The following is a 25,984-nucleotide window of genomic DNA, read 5'->3' on the forward strand; positions in this document are numbered from 1 at the left end:
ATTTTCAACTAATTACATACCCATTTGCCCCCACACCTTCATTTCTCTCGGATCATATTTTCTAGTAAAAATAATTTTTCCACCATTCAAGTTTTTCAACTATACAACTAATCATAATTTGCCCCCACTATAAGAAAATCCTGGCTCAACCCCTGCATAGGGCTAAATAGAGATGAGGGTATTTAAAGGTTGTAGCGATGATTAGGATAAAAATATGTTGAAGTTGATAGATTTTGGAAAGAAAATATCAGGTTTTTTTTTATTTACTGGATGAAGATTTTCTTTTAGTCTATTAATAAAGACTAAAGTCAATAGGGTATATTATCAATTTAAAATTGTAAGGGATATCTCAACTATAATAAGTGAAAGAGATGTAAAATATTAGAGTCCTGGTAATCTGACAGCCCTTACGCCCTCATCATAGAATCGTAGATCATTTACCTCGGGAAACTCTAGAAAAAGATTTATGATTCTGTATTTCCCTAGGCAAATGATATACGATTCTGTGATGGGGCGTATGTTAGAGGGTGCATCATCAAATCATTATTCAAAATATTAACGTGAAAGAGTCTTTCTAAAGTGACTGATTGCAATGACACTATGTTAACAATAGCAGTATAAGTGAGTTCAACATTTTTTCATAGTAAAATGAAGAGGTTCGTTAGTTGCTTAGATTCGTAGTCACAAAGTCGAAGTACGGGTTTAAAACAACAAGAGAAAACTTTAAAAAAATAAATAGAGAAAACGAGAAAAAATCAAAAAAAAAAAAACAATAATATATATAGATATATAAATTTATGAAAACAAATGTATTCATAATATAATGTATAATACATTAGATATTTATTACAATTTATAATGTATTAATATTATTAAATATGATGACATGTTCCCATTCATGATTATATATTTGATGATGATAAAAAAAAAAAGTCTAAACAACAATATATCTTTTAAGCAAAATAAGATTATTGAAGAAGAAAAAAAAAAATTTCCATTAAACAGTATAATCAAATCATACATTAAACAATGAATACAACGTAAAAACTAGAAAATTTGACAGAAAATTTTGACTGGCCAAGGCCCACGAATTTTAGAAATTGAATTTTGACAATCTAGGGTTGTCGAAATTCTTGATCTTCCTCAGATTCAATGGCTTAGAGCCATCAAATTTCTCTCATCTTTCATTAATTTGACAGTTTTGACCCATCAAAGAAAAAAAAATTTGACAATGAAAAATTCGACACCAATTCGACCTCTTGATCAGTCGAATTTTATGAAAATCAACGGCCTTGGGCCACAAACTTGGGCTTTTCTCACATTGTGGAACCAAAGCACAAATAATCGTAAGGCCATTGAAATTAATCATAAACAGTAGACTATTCATTTTAATGACCTAAATATCCTCATTTTCAACCTCTTGCCAAATCTCTTCATTTTCTCTTGATTTTATCTATGGGAAATTCATAATAAGGTTAAAAAAAAATTGATAATTGAAAATTTTACAATACATTTTACCATTTTAAATAAAACATTTTGGTTAAAGTGGGAAAAAATTATTATTTTATAAAATAGTAAATATTTTCTTCAATAAATGATTAAAAAAATGGTTTTATAAGATAGAAATTTTTTTTCCACTTCGTTTTAATTTTGAAATTGATAATTTATGATTTTCTAAGTTAAATGAATAGTCTAGTGTTTTGGAAAACTTTCAATTTTAGTACATGTCTTGAAGTTTGAATCTAAAAGCAAGATAAAAATTTTAGAGAAGTTGAAGGTGTGGGGTACATAGATAGAAAAATCTAGGGTTTCATACAAAACATTGAATGTGGAAGATTGAAAATGAATTCAAATAAGTTGTACAAAATTCTCCTAAAGGTGGATGAGTTTGAAGACAATTGATTATTTGTTGGGGAGAAAAATCTTCAGTTTTTTTGTAATGCTATGTTTGAATTGAGAGAAATTGAGAGAAGAGAAGGGAAAATAAATGAGTTACTCTCTATTTCTCTTGTTTGGATTGTTAAGTGGGGAGAGAAGAGAGAAAAATTGTTAGTTTTCTCTCTCCAAAAATAAAGAAAAGAGGAGAGAAATCCTTATAAAATATTGTACAATTTCAACTCTGCCCGTAGATCTCTTTTATGATATTTTAAAATTTCAAAGTTGTCCCAAGTTCTCTCCGTCAATCCAAACATGGTGGAGAGAAATTGAGTTTCTCTTCTCTTCTCTTCTCTTCCTTTCTCTTCTCTTTTCTTAATGAGTATCTCTTCACTCCACTTTTCTCAATCCAAACATATCCTAAGAGTTTGAAGATGAGGTATTTAGGTCATTTTTGTCGATCTTCTTCTTGAGAAAGTGAAACATTTTTTCTTCTTCGTCGACTTATAGATCTTGTTCCACAAATTTAGATTTGGGTTTGAAATTTGAAGGTTTCATCGCCCAACTTTCTCAAAAAATTTCTTTTTTTAGTTCCTTTTGAAGCTTGCGACGAACCAATTGATTTCTCCTTTACGTTGAAGCCAAACAAAATCTCTACATAGATGTAAACCTAGATGGAAGGTGGAATGAAGCTAAGGTTTTTCTAGGATTTCTTTAGAAGAAAATATAACGAAACAAATAGAAAATTTATGGAATTTCACTTAAATTTCAGTATTTATATTGTACTAGGGGTAAAATTTTCATTTTTTGTATTTGTTTTGTTTTGATTATATCTCGACGCTCAAGACTCGAAAATTTGCAAATTTATACTCTATCTTTAATAATTTTTTGCAATGAATCTAAAGGTGAGATCGTATTTCGAAAATTCTAGTTCTAATAATAATTTTCCCTTTTGAGTATAAAATTGACACGAAATTTGATGATTCGACAACTTTTTCATTTGATCTCTAATTAAGGCGTGCTTATAGGCTAAAATATATTTTTCAATGCTTTTGAATCTATTGGTAGTGTCAGATTTTTTCAAAAGATTATAAATCAAGATCCATACTTCTAAATCACAATATAAACTCCAAATTTACAAAGTCATAACTTCAAAATTTTCTTTGAGATACAAGTTGAATTTTCAGGTTTCAGGTCATTACAATAAAGTTAGGGATAATTTTAAAAAGAAGAAGAAGAAAGAAGTTAAAAAGATAAATGTGTCCTTGAGATACGATGTTTATGGTATAAATCTTAAGACAGAGAGTGGGATCCACCATAATGTTTAATAACATAGATAGTTGATAAAATAATTTTTTATTTTTTATTATCTGTATTAATATATTAAGAGTCGTGCTGGAGTGACATCAAGATTGACCTCAATTCACACTTTGATGATGTGGAGCTCTATATGTCTATATGGAATCATAGATGCTTCTCATATGATAAAGGAAAATTACTTAAAGGACCCTAGTGGGGGGACATTTTTTTAAATAGTCCATAAGTTTTGGGCAGTCTCTTAGTAAATTTTTCTTTTTTTTTAATAGTCCCTAGACCTCATCTCCCACATTTCTCATGATTGAATGTTCTAACCGTTCGAACTCATAATTTTCATCTAAAAAAATTAGATTTTTGACATCTCAATCGAGTTTCAAAGATTCCATTTCAACAAAAAGGATTTAAAAAGCAAGACTAAGTCATTTTCAAGGGTTTTTTTTTTCACTTTTTTTCTTAGTTTTTGGATAAAAATCGATCGAGACTGGTTCTTTTGGTTTGAAATCATATAAACAAGTTGTTATCTCAAGTTTTAAATTGATCTTTTTATGTATTTTAATCGAAAAAATTCAAAAATTGAAAATGGGTGAATTTTATCAGTATTTGACAATAAATAAAAAGTGGTGAACTTGACAATAAATAAATAAAAATGGTGATTTCACCAATAATGAGGGACTATTAAGAAATTTTAATTTTTTTTTTACTAAATGTCTTATCAAGCTACCATCCAAAACTTAGGAACTAATTACAAATATCTCTCTCCACCAGGCTCCTTTAAGTAATTTTTCCTATAATAAAACACAACAATGGATCTCAATCTCCTTATCTCAAGATTTATACTCATAAACAACGTAATTTGATGATAGGTTTTGACTTTTTACCTTTTTTCTTTTCAAAAATACCCTAATTTTATTCTTTCTTCTTCTCCCCTTTTATTATATGGTCTCGTTCGGCACCCAACAATTTGCCAATATGTTTTGTCCTACAGGGGTTACAAGTTTTGGAATGGGCTGATTTTTGGTGAGGATGATCTTCTAACCGTAGAAGATCATTCTCACCAAAAATCAACCCATTCCAAAACTTCTAACCCATGTAAGACAAAACATGTTGGGCAAATTGTTGGGTGCTAAACATTTATCTTATTATATTACTCTTTGAGCTTAGAAGATCATCCTCACCAAAAATCAGCCTATTCCAAAACTTCTAACCCATGTAGGACAAAACATGTTGGGCAAATTGTTGGGTGCTGAACATTTACCTTATTATATTACTCTTTGAGCTATGTTTTCTTCTTCTCCCTCTTTCTTAATAATCTCTCTCCAAATTCATAACTAAAAATATTTAATATCTTAAAAATCATTTGTACATACAAAAATATGTTGAAATAGACCCAACCATAGAAATCAAGTTCAACCTCAGTGGGGGTTCAATTTGGTTAATTTCGGATAAATTCAAAAACATTTTGTAAAAAAATCAATAAAATTTAAGTTATGCAAATTACGATTTTCGGTTTCTTTCTAGAACTCATCATCTTCAACCTCCCTAGAATCCATATCGTGCTATTGAATTTGAAATGTTGAAGAAAAAACTTTTTTGTTGAAGGGTAAAATTTTTTTATCTCAATCGAATAACTTCATGAATTTTTGGAAATATTCAGAAAATTTTGTAACCATGGACCCAACTGGTGTTTTCGATTTCCAACAAATCAACTCATTTTTTCAGATGATATAAGAGGTAACCGATTCCCATTAGAAACCCCCATTGACAGCTTCAAAAAATTTAAAGCATGGGCTGTTGATGGTTGGTTGTTATTATTTACTTCTTATTATCTCATGGCCCCATTACATTGATATGTTTTTTTATGAATATAAACGTTTAACACAAAATCCTTAAAGTAGCTCAAGATAAAAATATATAACATGATTGTCATATACAAGATTCTTTAATAATCAAAGTTAAATGGAAGATTTAATGTATTTAGGATATTTCGATAAGATCTATCCAATCTAAGCTTGAAATATTGGAATAATCGATCTCGTCATTTAAAACTTAAACTTGGACAATTCAAAAAAAAAAAATTTTTTTTTTTTTTTTCAAGCTTGCCACTAGATATATCTTCCTGAAATTTCCAAAATGCATATATAACAGAAGCTCAGATCAAATATTATGCCCAAACATTCAAGGTGGGAAGGCATTTAGAAAGAAGATTTTATTAATTAGATTATCAAATTACCACCAAACAATTAGGAGGCTCTGTAGAATGAAATCACTCTATAGGGTCTCATTAAGTAATTTTCCCAAAAGTTTATCCAAGCATCAGTTCAGTTCTCGAAAAAATTTCCCAGTAAGGCTGATTTTTAAGGAGTTATGAGATCCTGACAGTCAGTCAACATTGTTGTTGTGCAAATGTCTTGTATACTGTTGTGCCACAGAGTTGCAGAGCACCCCCGCCGGGAGTCCTTTTTTGGGGATACGAAATAGGCAATAATGTAATATTTTCTATAGGATTTTCTATTTTAGGAGGTTTGAAGAATTTCTTATTTGGGAAGACCAGTAAAACTTAAGAGAAAATAGTGATTGTTCTTGATCTGATCCGTGGATGCAAGCACACTGCTGAACCACGTAAATCTTTGTGTTTTGTGCGATTGTGTTATCTTTGTCGTTTTATACTTTCACAGTTGCATCCTATATCATTCAGTCTCAACGAAAATTTTGAATTGTGAACTTTAACTTGTTGGGTCTGATTCAGCTGGATCACTGGTTCAAACCGGGTCATAAACCATTAGCATTATTATGAATTTTTCCGAAAGTATGAAGTGAACAAAAAGAATTAGGCTGAGGTAAGACCCAAATGGTTCTAGGTGTCGGGTCAATGGTTCGCCAGTTCAACTGACCAGTCCTGTCTGGATTGAAAACACTGATCCATAAAAGTTTTGAACAGGCATCTTCACAATGCAAACCAATTCTACTATTTTAAGGTCCCTCAAAATGTTGGATTTCTAGGGTACCTGAGCAAAAAGTTACAAAATGATTCAAGGGGTATAAGACTGTTTCTGAACATTCTGAGATAGCGAGGGCAAGGATGTGACACGAGAAGAATGCAAGAAATAGAAACTTCAATCAGGATAACATCTTTCTATCACTTGCAACGCTTACTAATAAAATTGCAATCAGCGCACAGAAGCCAGACAAAGGCCACTGATTAATTGATTAAGAGAGCTGCCATTGGCACCCTAACTTTTTCTTAGTACACCCCAATTAAACACCGAATAATAGAGAACCTAATCCAAAGTGTAAACAACTGTTCAAGTTGTTTGAATGTGTTATAATGCTTTGAGGTAATAACCTGAACCAAACTTTTGTAATGTTTGAATGGTGTGTTTTAATCTTTAACTAGAGCGTGATAAATAATTTAAGAAATTGGGGTGTAATAAGAAAAAGTTAGGGTGCCAATAGCAGCTCTCTTGGTTAAAAAGAAATACAAATGAAAAACCAGTTGGTTACATGCTAAATATGTTAAGACCCCCGGTAAAAACTAAGAGAGTACATAACTTATTGCAACTAAAAAGTAACTACAAGCAGCAGCACTTCAATGAATTCAAAAGGACCCAAATCATGAAACACTTTAAAAGAAAAAAAGTCATCCGGAATTCGATTTTCCATTTTGGATCTAATTGACAGAAAGATCTGAAATTGCAAAACCAGGTGTAGCAAATGCTCAAGAAAGTAAGAACTATTCAGGATTCAGGAATACAATTGGTTTCAACCATCTCCGATTCTTAACAATCAAATTCTTGCAAGGTAGCCTAACATAGAATATGAATAAATGAATCTCAAGAGAAAACCTGTCATCTCCGGCTCTTTTTAGCCTTTAGTGTCTTGACAGCCATGAACGTAACAGCAGCTGATAGAGAATACCTGTCCATGGATGAACAACTAGAGTTAGAAAATTGGTGAAAGATTAAGTAGATTTTTCAATTGTGTATGCACACCCATATCAAAGCTAAGACATCATTGACGATTTCTTTGCCTGTCCTTTGAGTGTTTCTAATATATGCCTTTTTCAGTGAGTGTGTTTATTATACTTCACTAACACTTTTTATGGGTAAGCTGGACTTTATGTCAACCTATCTATAGATCAGAGCCCGATATTTCAATAGTACTCAAACTTCACAGCTAGATCTCAAGTGAAGTAAAAGTTAAGACCCTTTGAGTGTAGTCTATGAATACTTATGAGAGCTAACATTACACCCCAATTACTTAAATTATTTCACACCCCTCAATTAAAGATTAAAACACTCTTCAAAAATTACAAAGGTTTGACTCATAATATTCTCAACATTACAAAATATTATAAGACTCGTTCCAATAATTTCAGTAGTTGGTTACAATTATGATTAGGCTCATATAAAATCCTAAACCCAAAAATTAGAAATCTAGAAAAAAAAAAAAAAGAAAAAAAAAAAGAGCTTCTATTGCACCCCAACTTTTACTTATTCTCAACTGTTCACTAATTCTCTTTATTTTTAATTGGGGTGTAATAAGAAAATGTTGGGGTGCCAATAGTAGCTCTCTTACTTATTAGTTATTACCATATGCATTTAAAAGTTTTCCAGTCTTGGTATTGAATGCTTCTAAAATGTTTGCAGTGGTTTTGTTGATTTAACTGTGTCAGTATACGTTATAATTTATCATGCTCAGATGCTAAGAGGGCAGTGGGGATACAATCAAAAAGTTCATATTTTCCAGAACAGATACAAGTATCCTAAATATTTCATGAAATCTCTAACACATGCATACATACATACACAAACATGTGCATGCTCGAACCACTTGATCTCTTAAATGTCAGGAAGACATAAACAAGTGTCACAGAATATCTATCATATAAAAAAAAAAATTATGATTATTGGACAGTATGCCATTGCATAAGACACATATTGTAGTATGTGATCGCATATACCATCACATATTTGTCAGATAGCATATTTTTGGATATGCGATTTTTATTTTTATTTTAAATAGCATATGCGACCGCATTTGACAACATTGATTACTGTGGGATTGTAACCAATCTTAGGACTGTTCGCTTGGATTCTCTTGCATATTTAGGAATGTATGAACTTAAGATTTATGTTTACATTGCTCATAGTAATTAAGCAATCTCATTACGCAACTCTTCAAGAACTACATCATATAAATGTACTCTCCACCTCAAACTGCTCCTTTGAGAGCAAGTGCAAAGGCTTTCTTCAACTCAAAAAACTTGGGCTTTTCTTTGCAATGGCTCTTAATATGTTTGGCTGACATAGGTCCATAATTTACCACCATTCTTAACAAGAACTTGAAATATCAGTCTTCTTTTACTTCACCCTTAGGTGGTGTTGTTAGTATGTGTCTAACTACACACGTACAAGTGTTGTCCAGCTATTCCTCTTCGTAATCATTAATAAGTTCTATTGTCTTTTGTGTTGGTTTGTCTTCCTTCCGGACTAGAGCATCAACACTCTTGTCAATTCCAACGTGCAGATTGTTAGTTGGAAATTAGTGCATAATGATTCTTTCCATCGCGTCTATAAGTTTCATTATTTTCCTTCGTCTTTATCTTAGCCTCCATTGCAACCACCTTCCTTTATGATCAGCAGTTTGAAAAAGTTTAGACCTTCTAGGTGCCCTAAAAGTTCTACCACCATCTGCAGGCCTCCGATTTGTCGTCTCCCTGGCTTGCTTGTCAAATTGTATCCCTATCGGATGCCTCGTGCTTGTCATCTGAAATGCATCTTCTAAATCACAGGATGTGCATAGCAGGCCTCAAGCCATTCTTGAAACAACCAAGTTTATGTTATCATTCTCGATAATTTCAAACCTAATAACTCATCAAACTTCCTATGTACTCCATGATGGTTAAACTTCCTTAACGAAAAGGAATATCATGGAAATCAACAGGTAAGTACTCCTTAAGATGTATTTTCATCTCCTCCCATTAAGTCATTGAGGTTGCCCAAAGTTATAATGCATTCTCACCAAATTCCTCTTCCATACCTTGGCATGACCAATCAACTTCATTCTTGCAAACCTGACCGGCTGAACCTCTAATCTTCAGGCATATCATACCAATCAAAATATTCTTCAATAGTTGCAAACGAATCATTAAAATCCTTAGGATCTATATCACCACCAAAATCTAGACCTTCACCTTCTTAGTAATGTCTCCCATAGCATCACAAGGTTCAATTTTGTCGCAAGAACTTCACACAACACATCAGCCATGGTGGTGTGTAGGTTTCTATCCTCCCACACACTACTTTGTTTACTAACTACCCTAGGATATACAACAATCAATTGTCCACCTTCAAGATTCACTGAGACATCTCCATCTTCATTACTGGGCTATCCAACAGCATCTTCATCATTCCCTTCTTCGTGGTTGGGGACATTTCCATTACCTTGTGACTCCTTAATCTACACTTTCAGGTTTTCCAACCTCTCACCCAGTGTAAGAAGTAGTTCATCTTGCTCAAAGTCATTAAGCTTTCTCTAAAAGAAAATTGACTGCAAGTCGTCGTCATAAATGAAATGCAAACTAGTTAGGGGACGATTTAGGTAATGGTATTGGTTGATAAGAACCTAAATATACCAAAAGCACCTAAACAATAATGGTACCGAAATTTAAACCTTCACTCTCTTGGGATTGTAACACACCAGCAGGTATTGTAGCCGATGTCCATGCACAGACAGCCCACCATGTGGCACTTCCACCCTGAAGCTCTTCTTTTCTGGGACCCCAAAGTAGCCTTTCCCCGTGTCTTTGCAATGGCTTTCACTTGGTACCCTTCTTTGTGTGCCCCTAGATAGCCCTTCCCTCAAGTCACCCCTCCCAGGATTCAAACCCAAAACGTGGTGTTCGGGTGTTGGCTCTAATACCTTTTAATAAAATCCTAATAAATACACCAAAAGAAGCTAGAGATTGATGGTGTGGAATAGTAATCCTTTACCTCTTGGGTTCATAACAATTCAAACTTGTTACAAACCTGAAAATTAAAACTTAACACACAGCAGAAACTAAACATGTATTATTTAATATGACCACATCGGGGCCAATCTCCTTACATCTTTCCAATAAAAGTTTCCTCAATATCACATCTTGAACAGTTTAGAAGTGAACCTAATAAATCAAGAACAAGAAAAGATGATATGAAATGAAGCATATGAAATGAGAAGAATATTTGCATGAGACATCCCAAGATAAGTCACCGGCATAATGTACCTGCAATCATGTGAGGGGCTGCCATTCAACAACCCTGCTTGAGTGATCCCAAGACAAAAGGGTCCAAGGATAATCCTAAATTATGTCCATGGGGGGTTTTTCCTCCTCTGTACACCGATCTGTTGTATTTTGACTATGATAATGTGATAGATTACTATAGAGATCCATTTGAGTCAATAGGGCTACAAGATCTCCAAGGGCAGGACTGAGATTGTGGCAGTCTTTATGCCTACATGCAAGCAACATGTATAGGCCAGCAGGAAGGCCTCATCACATCCTTGACTTTTGTATTTTTTTTTTTTACTGTGGGTATCCCTACCATTCGGGTGAGACTAAATCCCACAGACACACGCACCACACCCTCAGAAAGTCCTATGTGCAACTGATTGAGGCAGTGTTTGCTTGTGCTATTTTTCAGCGCTTATTGCTGAAAAAAATTAAATTCAGCACTTTTTGTCAAAATAGCGCGTTTGTTTACTCTATATTTTCAGCGCTTATTGCTGAAAATAAGTGAAAAAAATTCACCACTATTTTGATGCTGAAAAAAAGTGCTGAAGCGGTAAACACTTCGCTTTTTTGAACACGGACAAGTATGCCCTTCATTTTTTTGAGCACGGACAAGTATACCCTTATACTTAAAAGGATATTACCTCTTATATCCCATGGATAACTACATAAGCACCTCACAAATTAATAAACCCACACCATGGCCAAATTATTGTGTCTTATATGGGTTAAAAGTTTTGGAATGAGTTGATTTTATGTGAGGATAATCTTCTCATTAGTATATAAGCACCCCACAAATTAATAAACCCACACCATGGCTAAATTATTTTGTCTTATATGGGGTTAAAAGTTTTGGAATAAGTTGATTTTTTATGAGGATGATCTCTACAATGAGGAGATCATCCTCACTAAAAATTAGCCCATCCTGAAACTTCTAACCCTATCAAAACATGTTCACGAATCGTAAATCGTCCCTTTTTTTAAAAATAATTATTTTTGACGGGTTAAAAGTTTCAAAATGGACTGATTTTTGGTGAGGATGATCTCTAGACTATATAGACCATCCTTATTAAAAATTTGCTCATTCCAAAAACTTTAACCCATAAAAAACAAAAAAAATTGGCTATGGTATGGGTTGTCCTTATTAATTCATAGGGTGCTTTTATAATTACACATCCTTCATTTCCATCGACATTTATTCATCCAAAATTAAGTTCTTTTAATGTTGATTTCAAATTTTGGTGACTTGTATGACATTATTATTTTTAATTTGAAATTTGTGAGCTTTTATAACTAGATATTATTATTTATAAATTGAAGATTTGAATATTATTTATTATTTAAAAATGAATTGTATTTTAATTTTATAAGAAATAATATATTTTATTGTGTTTGATAAGAAATAGGTATTTGAAACATGCAAACAATGAATAATATGATTGTAAGGGTAACAAAGACAATTTATCAGCTTCAGCAATGTGTAACAAACATGATTCAACATTTAAATAAACAACTTTTTCAACACTTAAATTTAGCGCTTATAAGTTTCAGCGCTTAATGCTATTCAGCACTTATTTTTTTCAGTTTAACAAACAACACCTGAGTCGAGGGTCAACCGGACCCCGGAGGGTGGCCCCAAGGAATTCATTGCTTTGTAGGGTTTCGAACAATTGACCTACCCTTCCTGAGGGGCTTACCACTAGGACAACCCCTTGGGGTTATCCTTGACTTATGTATACATGGGAAACAAATCATGGCAAATAGTATTAAAAAGCAAAAGAATGCAAATGCTTGATTGTGCACGCATTTTCAATTCTCCAAGAAGTAAAAAGTCATACCACGTCAATGTATAATTTAGATGGTCTTGTGGCATGACTGAACTGCGGATCAAAGTATTGACATCCTTTGGAAGAGGATATGGATTACTAGGCTCAACATTTTCATTGATATCTTCGATGTAAATAGTATTTTCAGGAAGTCCAGAAGCACGCGCCATCATAGGGACATCAACGTAGAACCACTGACCAGAGCTGGGATCATTTGCTGGAACGAAAATACTTGGTTTCTCACTCCCACGAACTACACCAATAACTTTCACAGGTGTAATAGGAGGACCTTGATCCTGTAGGTTTCATCACCAAGGTTAGAACCTCTCAGACTCCCAAAATTGCCTCCATTAAGAAAAATATCATAGCAAAATAAGCAAAAAACCTTTATTGTTTTAGGCTTCTTGGACCAAAATTTCCACCAAGTGCTTTCTTCATTTTCTCCACCACTGGGGGGTTTTATACTTGAAAGTTGTTCACCATGGAGTGAACCTTCCAGAGGCTTGTACCGCCAGCTGCGTGGAACCCATCCTTTGTTAACCAGAACCGGTGACTGCACACTGACAAGAGATTTCTTAATAAATCCAAATCTGAGAAGAAGAAATAGACGCCTAAGTATTGTTGCAATATATCACTGAAAATCCTAGAGGAAGCGATAAAAACTAAAAGTAATTATTATTTTATTCATTAGTATGAATAGTGAAGCGTTTACTATGAAAAGCTATGATAAACTAGTAAATCATCAGAAGATAAACGAACATGTTAAAACATCAAGAACCCAATTTGGAAACCCCAAGTTGCCCAATAATCTCTTGGCCAGCTCATGCTACCATGGGAAATTCCTATTTTCTAGTGTTTGATTTCAATTTAAGGTGGAAAATGATATATATTAATGATAATAATAAAATCCCCCCCCCCTCCCTCTCTCCTGTTGCTTCCTTTGTGTGAGTGTGTGTGTTTTGATAATCTTCCTGGTTGAAATCAAATGATGGAATTGATTTTTCCATCATGTCCACTTTCTCATTACAATTTCCCCCTTGATTTTGAATTCGCAGAAAACAAAATTCCAGGCAATCAAATAGACCCTAAACAGAAAAATAATCTCTAATCTACAGCATTTTTTTTGTTTCAGATTCACTAGTAACCGTGCCACCAACAACAAGAAAACACTAGAGATTTTGACTAAATGCCCATATATTAGTTACTAGTTCATGCATACTTCAGTTGATTAAGTTGGATAATTGATAAATTTTTAAATATTACCAATCAGTAAAAGAAAGTTCCAGCAAAATTCAGGAACATGATCCATAATTTATTTTGAAAGAACTAATCAAGTACATAAGAATAAATTTCCTTTAAAGAAAATCAAAATGAAGAAATAATTGATCAGTTGTGGATCTATAGAATAAATCCAATTAATAACAATGGAAACATAACTAACCCCCCAAAACCCAAGATATCTCTTAAAGTCACACCACCGAATTACCTCTCCAGGTTGCCTGGATAGGCATTAGGGGCGTAATGACATAATAGCCATTTTCAGTCACTCCTGAAATGCTCCTTGAGCGGGGACCCACATATATTGACTTGCTCTCATCGAAAACTCCTTCACATATCACCCTTCTGAATTCCAATGAACCCAAATCTCCACCGAAAGAATTTGAAATGCTGCTCCGGGTAAGAGGTTCCAATCCCAACCTATTCCTTCTATATTCCAGCATTTCAATCTATAAAAACCCATTTGAGGGGAAGCGTTAAAACCATGTTTATAATAGCCACAAATTGATTAAAGAAACATGGGCATTCAATAAAAAATCATCAATTCAATGAATATGTACCATTCCTTCTATATTCCAATATTTCAATCTATAAAAACCCATTTGAGGAAGCATTGAAAAAACATTTATAATAGGCACAAATTAATTAAAGAAACATCGGCATTCCAAAGAATATATACACATCATCAATTCAATGAACATGTAAAATCTACCTACAAAAACTATGGAAAAATACTTTTAAAAGAATATATTTTTTTAATTAAAATAAGGGCCTGCTCTATCACCGTCATTGCTTCAAGAAAAAATCATTTGAAAGCTTTTAAATGCCCCCCAAAAATTAAAATTAAAACCATTTTTTCAGAAAACAAAGAAAAAAAAAGGATCCAAACTGTCAATAAAGAAGTGATTACAGGGCATGACCATTGACCAGTACAAAAAATTTAATAAAATCCATAATACAAACATCAGCATTGCTATCTAAAGGGAGTGTTGGAGAAAAAAAAATGAAAAGAACAATGTTTATAACAAAAAGAACATACTAATTATAAAAGATAATTTTTAAGTACAGATTTAAAAAAAAATTACCCAAAAATGTCTTTTTTCAGTAAAATCCCTAGAAATTCAACATAAGAATTTACCCATATCTAAGCAATTTTACCTTGTCTTGCCTTCTGAAGATCTGCCAAGTTCCAAGGCCAAAGGTTATAGCCCCTGGAAGGAAAAGCATCCATCTCGACCATCCCCCTCTCTCTTTCCCTATTATAATTTATAACAGAACCAATACAATGTGAGATTTCTTTAAAAACAAAAGTATTAAATTTCACAAATTTATGAATTATCAGACATGAAAGAAAAACACTTTGAATTAATGAACATAAATTCAAACTCAATAAACACGGACAAGTTTACAGAGAGAGAGAGAGAGAGAGACCTTGAGCTTGAGGCAACGACGTTAATGGAGATTCTGTAAGTGTGGAAAGAGTTCTTTCAGAGGTGAAGAACGAAGACGAGACGGGAGAGGTAGGTTTAGGGTTTCTGTACCTTGGAATCGTGCTACGTCTTAGGGTTTTGGAAATCAAGTGAGCAAATCCTGACGAAGATGACATTTGAGTTCCTCCCTGGTCTCTGCACTCCACAATCAAACGAAGGGTTTAGTCGCCTGGGTTTATTTAGGCCAACTGAATTTTAGTGCGGCACCGAGGCACAATAGTATGATGCTACACTACTCACTGCCTACCACGTGTACCATATATATATATATATATATATATATATAATATATATATATATATATATGGGTCCCGTTCATCACCCTAAGCTTTACCACACATTTTAACAAACGTGTTTTGTCTTACATGGGTTAGAAGTTTTGGAATGGGCTGATTTTTGGTGAGGATGATCTCTATGATTAGAAGATCATCCTCCCCAAAAATCAGCCCATTCTGAAATGTTTAGCCCCATGTTTACACGTTGAAAAATCGTGGACCGTCCATTTTTTGTAAACCATTTTATATATATGGGAAATGTTCAGCACCCTAAGTTTTACCACACACTTTAACAGACGTTTTTTTGTCCTACATGGGTTAGAAGTTTTGGAATGGGCTGATTTTTGGTGAGGATGATCTCTATGATTAGAAGATCATCCTCCCCAAAAATCAGCCCATTCTGAAATGTTTAGCCCCATGTTTACACGTTGAAAAATCGTGGACCGTCCATTTTTTGTAAACCATTTTTGATGGGGTTAGAAGTTTTGGAATGAGCTGATTTTTGGTGAGGATGATCTCCTCACCATAGAGATCATCCTCACCAAAAATCAGCCCATTCCAAAACTTCTAACCCATGTAAGACAAAACACGTTTGTTAAAGTGTGTGGTAAAACTTAGGGTGCTGAACGGACCCTATATATATATATATATATATATATGGGTCGCGTTCCTACGACCCCCATTACGACCCTCATCGCGACACACGAAATCAGCCATCGGATTTAGCGCAGATCAGCGGTCCAGATCGCATGTAGATTTAAATTCGATTGTAATGTAACAAAGTTTGTTATTTACAAACGCCTCCCCATTAAAAAAAACCCAAAAACAGATCTGATTTCTTCTTCGTTTCTGCGTTCGAAGACACACAGATTCAGCTCCTTCAGATCTGATTTCTTCTTCGACAGATTCGTCTTCTTCTTCACTCTCTTCCTCTTCGACATTATTTACTTCGACAGATTCGTCTTCTTCTTCACTCTCTTCCTCTTCGACGTTATTTTACAATGTTTCAGCACAAATCGATCTCCATCTTCGTCCTCTTCAAACTCACATCTGCGACAACCATTCATCACCGTCTTCCTCATCTCTCTCTCTCTCTCTCTAACTAGTTGCGAAGAAACGAAGACAGAAACCCAACTCGTCCACCCTCCCTCTGCTGGAAACGAAGACAGAACCTCCTCGAAGATACCCAACTCGGCTTCGTCCTCATCTCTCTCTCTCTCTCTTTCTCTCCAACAGAAACCCTAAGGTAAACCCTTAAATTTTATTTTATTTCATATTTTTATTTCATTTGTTTTTTTTTATGTATCGATTATGACGAATCGTATGAGTTTCTTGCAATCGATCTCCATCTCCATCTTCGTCTTCTTCTTCTTCGGTTTTTATGTGTGTTGTTGGGTAGCATGGGTTTTCTGCCTAATGGGTTTTGGTTTCGGTACATTGTTCATTTTAAATGTGTTCCTACGACACATATGGGTTTTCTGCCTAATTGGTTTTGGTTTTGTTACATCGTACATGGTATGATACTGCAAATGGGTTTTGGTTTTGGTACATTGTTCATATTAAATCCCAAAACATGTTTTTCCAGTAAATTCATCATGTTTAGTATCAACCAATTCATTCAAAAATTACCAGTGAAATCGCTGGTAAGGCAAAAATTACCAATGATTTGCATGGTCTTATTAGTCCAACTCCTCAAGGAACTCCTCTTCCAATCGTTTTACTTGGAAACGTACAAATTCATTGCCTATTTAATGTGATACTTTGTTTCAGTCCAAAAATGCATTACTGTCCACTTTCTTGTTTCTGGATCAAATTGTCTGGCTTGGGAGAACTGGCATCTATAAGGTACTGTTTTTATGTTCCTTCCATTATGTATTCCTCATAAAATATTTGCGGGGAAAAAAAAAACTTAATTATTTTATTGGTACTCCAGAACAAAGCACGTGCAGAGCTAATTGGCAGGATCTCTCTTTTCTGTTGGATGGGCTCCTTGGCTTGTACCACCTTGGTTGAGGTTTGTACCATCTACATTCCAGCTTCAATGAGAAAGATTTTATACATAGGAATGTGAATAAATGAACGTTTTAGCTTTTGATAGAATACCCATTCACAATATGATCCCCAACTTGAACTATCTGTTTTGTTCCTCTCTTTTCTATATGAAGCTTGCAGAACTTGGAAGCCTTTCAGCATCAACGAAGAAGTTGGAGAAGGATCACAAGAACATTGATAGCTAATCAAGTATGTTTAGCTTGATAGTGCAGACTTGTTTTAAAAGTGTGACCCTATCATATCTTCTCCTTCTCCATTTTTTATTCCAAAGATTGGTTCTTTTTTTACCGCCTTCGTGAATGCAGAACGAGCAATACTACAACAAACTCAAAAAATCAAATGATAGGACTTTGGCTCTCGTAAAAGCCGGTATGGATTTGGTGGTTGCGATTGGGTTGCTTCAACTAGCACCTAAGAAAGTCACTCCCCGTGTAACAGGAGGCTTTGGATTTGTCAGCTCATTGATCTCTTGTTATCAAGTAAAGGCAAAATCCCGGTTTGTTTCTATATCTATGGTTATATAGCGCAGAGTTTGGGTGATGAAATTTGTTATGTTGTGCAGTTGCTTCCTTCCCCACCGAAGACCAGGACACAATGAAAGCGGGAGATTCAAGCTTCCACACCATGAAAATAGACAAGTTCCGCTAACTTGACAAATGTTCTCATTATTCAGTTACCCTTGATTCAATGAAGTTGTGCTTGAACAGGAGATCTCAAAGTTCCATTCCAATAAGTTGACTCTCATACTGGGTGTAATTCAAATCATTGTTAGTGAAGTTTGTACCATTTATTGTTGCTAAAAAACTGGTTTATCTTGGTCCAGTTGTGGTTAATGGGGTTGCTATGCCCATTGAAATCATTCTAACTAATTATTGAGGATGTATTGGATTGCAGCCATGAGATTGTTGGAATTGTCAAAGAGGTTGGTTCCAATGTTGAACATTTTAAAAGTGGTAATCATGTTGGAATGGGAACTTACGTGAACTTGTGTAGAGATTGTGAGTATTGTAATGATGGGATGGAAATCCATTGCTCAAAGGGTTATATTTTTGGTACAAATTGTTTGATGAGTTGGGAGTTGTATTTCTTGAAGTTTTTTTTTTTCTTAAATGGGACTCTTGTGTTCGGGTTCTGATTAAACTTTTTTTTTTTTTTCCTGTTTATGGTAGATTTCCTGAACCTCCTTTTTTAATTAAAATTATGTTCATAAAAAAAATCATCTAGTCCCATTGTCTTGGTTAGGGGTACATTCAATATTATTTTGAACCGTACACTCAAGGCCAACTAGACTAGTTCGCTTATACTCATACTTGTGCAATTCTTATTTAATCAGTGTCAAAATATCATTAGGGCCATTGGGTTTTGTGGATTACATAGGTGAAGGGTTGGATTGCAACATATAAGGGCAACCACTTGAATTTCGAATAAAACAAGATCATTTTTGCTATTATTATTGAAGGGGCGATAGTTGATTTCAAGCAAAACCATGGGGTGGTGTAATTTCCTGTGTTATAATGAAATGTTAATGTGTCAATGTAAGTTCTCTTGATTTATTAACTGTCTAAGATTGTATTAGATGAGGAAAGCTACTTCCCCAATCTGTTCTCAACTTTTGAATTTAATTAGTGATACAAATGAATGGATTTTGCAGACAACGGATATTTTAAACCATCTTCTTGGCCTTCTACATTTAATTGCTCCATGAGTAGGGTGTGCTGCAGTTGTTTGATGGGGCACCGCTCAATAGTGAACCCTTTGGCTTTTGAGTGACTTGTTTCACATGGCAAGTACTTGCTTGGTGCACATAATTGTATGCATATTTTCCCATCCAGCTTTGTTCCTTTCAAGTATGAGGGTGCAGCCAATGATCCAAGAGTTTTGGTGATGAAACTAGAGAAGAAGCATCCTCTGCTTTTGTTAGTTTTAGGTTTAAGTTCATAGTCCATGCCCAAATGACTGATGGTTGCTCAAGTGGATAGGCATCCTAAATTTATTTCTTCACTTGGTTAAGAAAACTAAGTATTTCAATAATTTTTTTACATAAACTTACGCCTTTTGTGAATTGAACCCACCCAACAAATCCAAAACACTTGAAACAAGATGTAAAACAGAATAACGACTTTATTGAAAACAGAAGCAAATTGTGCAAGGCTTCAAACTATGCAAGTTGAAGCTAGTTCCAAATTCAATTTTCGAAACAACTTGCTATGCCATTGCCTCTTATCACCATGAATTAGTACATCTTTAAACAAATCAAACAATGACAACAGTTCTGCCATGCTTCTTTGTTCCATAATGTTTCACTAAAAATAACTAAAGCAATACAATCTAAAAATCTTTAGATAAAAATTTATAAAAAGTTCCAATGCAGCCTTTTCATGCAAAGTGCCTGACATTTGACAGCCACCTCAGACCCCTATTAGCAGAAACATTCATAATCGCTTACCACATTCATAGGAAAAGCTAATAGAAAAACCGTTAACAATGATGGCCAAATAAGTTAGGATATATGACCAATATAGTCCAAATGCGACATTCACACTTACATTGAAGTATCAGAACAGATTCATGTCACCCAATTAGTAGTATCCTAATAACGTATGTAAGTTGAATCATTAATCCACTAAAGCATCACAATCGCTTACCACATTCAGAATCCCTTTGGGTTCAGTCTCCTTCACAATAAAACATACTGCTCATACACTATGGGCAATATCTATCCATTCTTTTTCTCTTAGTGGTTTTGGGGGAACATCTCTGAGGGTGTTAACAATGTAGAATCCAATGTCCCGGACTTGGCTTCTTTATTTGAGGCGTGATGATGCTTGAGTAAATCTTCTCATAAGTGATTTAGATAATCCTTAATAACAGTACTTATTGAAATAAAGAAGGAATACTTAATAATACTCTTTTAACTCAAGAGAACACTGAGAGAGTTGAAACAAAAGATGTATTGCACTCTTCAACATGAATTGAATCTCGAGCAAATACAAAAACTGAACGAAACTATAACCACATGACTAATTAATGAGAAACTAGGAAGTAAAAAAATCCAAAACTTCCCAAGACTTAAATTATAGAGAATAGTTCACAATGGAAAAATAAGCAACCACTTTCCTTATTTTACAGATTCAAAACAAACTATAGGAATGCAAAAAATAAAAAATAAAAAAATGAACAATATAACCAACATAAGTGTTGCTAATGGCCAACAACATCATCTCTTATCCTATTTACATAACCAACGTAAGTATTGTTTTATAATTGGTTACCGCTCATTCACTAATATACAACGTACAACCTAGAGAGTTTCACAAGGCTGGAAACAATTTGTGACCTTTCCCATCAAGGCAATAGCAAATCTTCATCACCATTTGCTATAATTGGAATAGAAAGTGCTGCTACAACATTAGCAATCTCACTCCACTTAGCAGGATCCCATGGCCTATCTGCAACTTTTCTGCAAGTTATCAACATGAAGGCATGCGATCATATTTTGGAAGGAGTCAGAATGAAGTCAGTCCATCACTAATGAATGCAGTCAAACTCCAAACAGCAGATCAAAGGAAAACGTTAGTCAATAAGAAAGCATGAGATGTTGTCACATAGATACATGAAGGTGCTGACAGTAATAAATATCCACATCCGTCAATGTAACTACATATATAAGAATGATAGCTATAGTAGGAGGAAATACCATTCAAAAGTCTGACAAGAAACAAGCTACTAGCATTCATTGTGGATTGCAACATTGGCCCGATGATAAGGGATGGACAAACTGTTACGACATTGAGCTCACTTCTCTTTGCATACTCAAAAGCCTGACTTTCTGCTTCCGTTTTGGATAGGCAATGCCAGTTCTAATTCCAAATAGAAGGAAGTTAAAGTTTACACGAAACAACCCTATCTATACATAATCCAGAATCAGATTGGTCATGGGAATCTAAAATAAAACAGAACACAAACCTCCAATGTAATCCATTTATAAGTAAAAGTTGCAATAGTGAATGTGGAATCAGTGATCTAGTCAATCTTAATAAAAAAAAACGTTAAAACACTATGATACATACAAAACTTAGTCAAGAAAGATAATACAGTTTTTTCAAGATCTAGATAAAATTGAGTCCTTTAGAAGCTCAACATGAACTCATTTGAAAGGAAGCGATAATTGAATGACATGTTGCCTTATATTGACAATAGCTTGTGAAAACTATATGTCGTGATCTTAGTTGCATGAACATTCTATCATATGTTATGGTCCTCGTCCCACTTCCTAAAATAGTTCTGATTCCCCACTTCCGCACCCGATTCCACTTCGTGCAACTAAGACCTTGACCACTAAATGACTACAAGGACTTGAATTATATTGTAAAAGCAATGGCTAGTACAATTTTATACGGCATGTAATAAATGAATTTTTTGAGACAGTAAAACTCAAATTATTGGTTTACAATGGGTAGTCGACATTCAATACAGACAATTTTACTCAAAATCTAACATTAAAAATTATTTTGCTAGTTACTTACCCCAATTGTCTTGCAAGCTTCCTTGTCAGACCAACATGATTCATCCATGGCTTGATCTTTTGGCCAACTTGGATTCACCGTAATAGCACCGACAGATGACACAACCACAACCTTCTTTACTTTGGCCATGGAACTCGTCTTTAGAACATTAGATGTACCTGTCACAGCAGGCTCAAATTATGGAAACAATAATGGGAGCAGTGGTCCCATTTAGGGTGGGGGCAACCTAATTGAGGGCCCCTACAAACACGGCGAAATACTGAAAGGCATGGGAGTTGTTGGGTTTGCTGGAGTTGATGCAACCAGGGCGAAACGTTGAAAGGCACAAGGAGTTGGTGGGTTTGCTGGAGTTGACACAAACAGTCCGAAAACCATATCCAACATCTAACGTACTCATTATAGGCTGAATGTACCTGTTCAGTAAAGGAAACAGCCGATTTCATTATAACTGCCTCACTATAGAATTCCTTTTGCGGCTAAATTATTCAGAACCATAAATTTTTCAGAAAATCCATAAGATTCAACAAAAATATAAAAGATGCACATTTTTTCCAAGTAATAATTTAAAAAAAAAAATGGACATTGAATGTACAACAGGAAAGTAAGAATGATCAGAGTCCCCTCTACACCCTATTTGAAAAAGAAAAGCCACAACTACACTAAGTATCCCTTGGTTTTAAAAGAAAAAAAACAGGGTTTGTGATTTGTTACCTTAGGGTTTCTGTCGAGCTCTTCGTTTCTGTGAGTCGTCGTCTATTCTAGAGAGAGAGAGAGATGAGGAAGACGGTGATGAATGGTTGTCGCAGATGTGAGTTTGAAGAGAAAAAAGAAGACGAAGATGGAGAACTCTCTGTCGAAGATCGATCTGACGAAGAGGAAGAGAGTGAAGAAGAAGACGAAGGTTCAGATCTCAGATCTGTGTCTTCGAACGCAGGGCAGAGAGTTTGGAAGAAGACGAGGAAGAGAGTGAAGAAGAAGACGAATCTGTCGAAGAAGAAATAAGATCTGAAGGAGCTGAATCTGTGTGTCTTCGAACGCAGAAACGAAGAAGAAATCAGATCTGTTTTTGGGTTTTTTTAACGGGGAGGCGTTTGTAAATAACAAACTTTGTTACATTACAATCGAATTTAAATCTATATGCGATCTGGACTGCTGATCTGCGCTATATCTGATGGCTGATTTCGTGTGTCGCGATGAGGGTCGTAATGGGGGTCGTAGGAACGCGACCCTATATATATAATATATATAGGGTCGGGTTCCTGCGACACACATATAGACAACGTGTTTTGTCTTATATGGGAAAAAATGTTTGGAATGGGCTGATTTTTTGTGAGGATGATCTCTGTGATGAGGGGATCATCCTGGCAAAAAAGCATCCCATTCCAAAACTTCTAACCCCATCAAAATTGATTTACAAAAATTGGACGGTCTATAATTTTTCAACAAAAATTGGACGGTTTAGAAGTTTCATAATGAGCTGATTTTTGGCAAGGATGATCTCCTCACCACAGAGATCATTCTCACAAAAAATCAGCCCATTCCAAACATTTTTGCCCATATAAGACAAAACACGTTGTCTATATGTGTGTTGAAATGGTTGTCGTTTGAACCTGACCCATATATATATATATATGGGAAATGTTCAGCACCCTAAGTTTTACCACACACTTTAACAAACGTTTTTTGTCCTACATGGGTTAGAAGTTTTGGAATGGGCTGATTTTTGGTGAGGATGATCTCTATGATTAGAAGATCATCCTCCCCAAAAATCAGCCCATTCCGAAATGTTTAGCCCCATGTTTACACGTTGAAAAATCGTGGACCGTTCATTTTTTGTAAACCATTTTTGATGGGATTAGAAGTTTTGGAATGAGCTAATTTTTGGTGAGGATGATCTCCTCACCATAGAGATCATCCTCACCAAAAATCAGCCCATTCCAAAACTTCTAACCCATGTAAGACAAAACGCGTTTGTTAAAGTGTGTGGTAAAGCTTAGGGTGCTGAACGGGACCCTATATATATATATATATATATATATATATATATATGGGTCCCGTTCAGCAACAAACATTTTGGCAAAATATTTTTCAAAACATGGGCTAAAGGTTTTGGAATGGGCTGATTTTTGGTGAGGATGATCTTACCGTGGAGATCATCCTCACCAAAAATCAGTCCATTCCAAAACTTCTAACCCTATAAAAAATGGTTTACAAAAAATGGACGGTCCACGAATTTTCAACGTGTAAACATGGGGCTAAACATTTCGGAATGGGCTGATTTTTGGTGAGGATGATCTTCTCACCGTAGAGATCATCTTCACCAAAAATCAGCCCATTCCAAAACCTCTAACTCATGTTTTGAAAAATGTTTTGCAAAAATGTTTGTTGCTGAACGAACCCTTATATATATATATACACATGTGAAATGTTCAGCACCCAACAATTTGGGTTAGAAACTTTTGAATGAGCTGATTTTTGGTGATGATGATCTCTATGATAAGGATATCATCCTCACCAACATTGTGCCAAATATTTTTTTAAAACATGGGTTAGAAGTTTTGGAATGAGCTGATTTTTTGTGAGATGATCTCTACGGTGAAGAGATCATCATCTTCAAAAATCAGCTCATTTTTTTATATTTCTAACCCTAGTTTATAAATTGAAGAATTGTGGATCGTTCAATTTTTGTAAATCACTTTTGACGGGGTTAGAAATTTTAGAATAGACTGATTTTTGGTGATGATGATCTCCTCATCATAGAAATCATCCTCACAAAAAATCAGCTCATTCCAAAACTTCTAACCCATGTTTTGAAAAATGTTTGGCAAACTTTAGGATTGCTAAACATCTCTCTCTCTCTCTCTCTCTCTCTCTATATAATATATATATATATATATATATATATATATATATATCATTGATTAGATAGAAATGTTGAATATAAGAAGGCACTCGGCACTCCGCACTCCATGAGGTTTGAAAGAATGAAAAATGTGATGGTTTATTTATTTCTTAATTTTTATTTTATTTTATTTTTAAAATCTATGATAGATTATTCAAGAGGAATGTGGAGATATTTTATTAAATTCTTTAAATAATAGATTGAAATTATGTTTGATTATTATTTTATTTTAAATTTGAGGTACATCAGATCTTATTTGACTTTCTCCAAATAAATTATTAGTTTTAAGATTTTCCACCATAGTGGTTGGATTAAGGTCGAAAAGATATTTCTAAAATTGACAAAATTATTGAAAAAAGATGAGTATTAAATTTTTATATATATATATTTTTAAATAAATTGTACGAATACGAATTTTTGCCATCTTTGCAAATGGGATCTATTTCTGCCAATTTTTCTTTAGAAAAAGTCCTTTTTCAAAAATATTTAAAGCACGAAACTTTTGGGTTTCCAACCCCATTGACTTTTGTAAAAACACCGAGTGTCCAATTCTCAACAATTATTTCTTTTAAAATATTCTTCGATTATTCACTCCCAAAATTCTCTCAAGCAAGTTTTATAGAAACCCCTCTCTTGAATTTTGAAGATTTTTTTTTTTAAAATTATCAAAGTAGGAATTCTCTATTTATAGAATCACAGTGGATGCCTTTACATCTAAAACAAAAAGAAGATGAAAAAAAAACATAATTTTTCCTCTCTTTCCATTTATATCGAATCAATTTTGCTATACAGCAAATTTAATTATCCTTAAATTACTAGTCGAATTAAATGTTAATCAAGAGATATTTTGAAGTAAATGTATTTTAACCAAAAATAAAATATAAATAGAATGTAGTCTTTATTTTTTACTTTTTTTTTCTACATAAATAATCATTCATTTTCAATTTCAACAATAACCAAATACCAAGCCATTATTTCTACATTGATTTTTTTTAAAGGAATTTATTGCTAATATCAACTCCCAATCGAGGAAGTACAAGTTAGATTTATCTCGTTAAAAAATCATTGTTTATTTTATCATGCAATTACATTTTTTTCTCATTAAAAAAAATATCCATTTTAATGGATATTCGACGGTCACTGATAGGCACATGGTATTTGTAGAGTCGGCTC

The 25,984-nt window shown here is 34.1% G+C and overlaps 2 protein-coding genes and 1 pseudogene across 3 annotated transcripts; 1 reads left to right on the forward strand and 2 right to left on the reverse strand.

Annotated features, from left to right (window-relative positions):
* Positions 1-6,612: 6,612 nt before the first annotated feature.
* Positions 6,613-14,797, reverse strand: LOC147404397 (surfeit locus protein 1-like). Its single transcript, XM_086437847.1, has 5 exons — positions 14,735-14,797; positions 13,775-14,015; positions 12,674-12,921; positions 12,301-12,584; positions 6,613-7,107 (listed from the first exon to the last, which is right to left on the reverse strand). Exons 1-5 carry the CDS (start codon positions 14,795-14,797, stop codon positions 7,038-7,040), a joined length of 906 nt encoding a protein of 301 aa, XP_086293973.1. The 3' UTR covers positions 6,613-7,037.
* Positions 14,798-16,433: 1,636 nt separating this feature from the next.
* LOC147404398 (peroxisomal membrane protein 11C-like) lies at positions 16,434-18,469 on the forward strand (annotated as a pseudogene). Its single transcript, XR_015177738.1, has 5 exons — positions 16,434-16,577; positions 17,102-17,176; positions 17,265-17,345; positions 17,497-17,862; positions 17,946-18,469. The product of XR_015177738.1 is annotated as a peroxisomal membrane protein 11C-like (transcript).
* A 2,231-nt stretch (positions 18,470-20,700) lies between these two features.
* Positions 20,701-22,962, reverse strand: LOC147404399 (cinnamoyl-CoA reductase 2-like). The gene is made up of 4 exons (XM_086440332.1): positions 22,621-22,962; positions 21,910-22,322; positions 21,081-21,243; positions 20,701-20,843 (listed from the first exon to the last, which is right to left on the reverse strand). The coding sequence occupies exons 2-4, from the start codon at positions 22,036-22,038 to the stop codon at positions 20,785-20,787; spliced, it is 351 nt and encodes a 116-aa protein (XP_086296458.1). The 5' UTR covers positions 22,039-22,322; positions 22,621-22,962; the 3' UTR covers positions 20,701-20,784.
* Positions 22,963-25,984: the final 3,022 nt, after the last annotated feature.

This window comes from Akebia trifoliata, chromosome 4 (genome assembly GCF_017979445.1).
Source record: "Akebia trifoliata isolate Shusen 1 chromosome 4, ASM1797944v1, whole genome shotgun sequence".
In the NCBI taxonomy this organism is placed as follows: Eukaryota; Viridiplantae; Streptophyta; class Magnoliopsida; order Ranunculales; family Lardizabalaceae; genus Akebia; species Akebia trifoliata.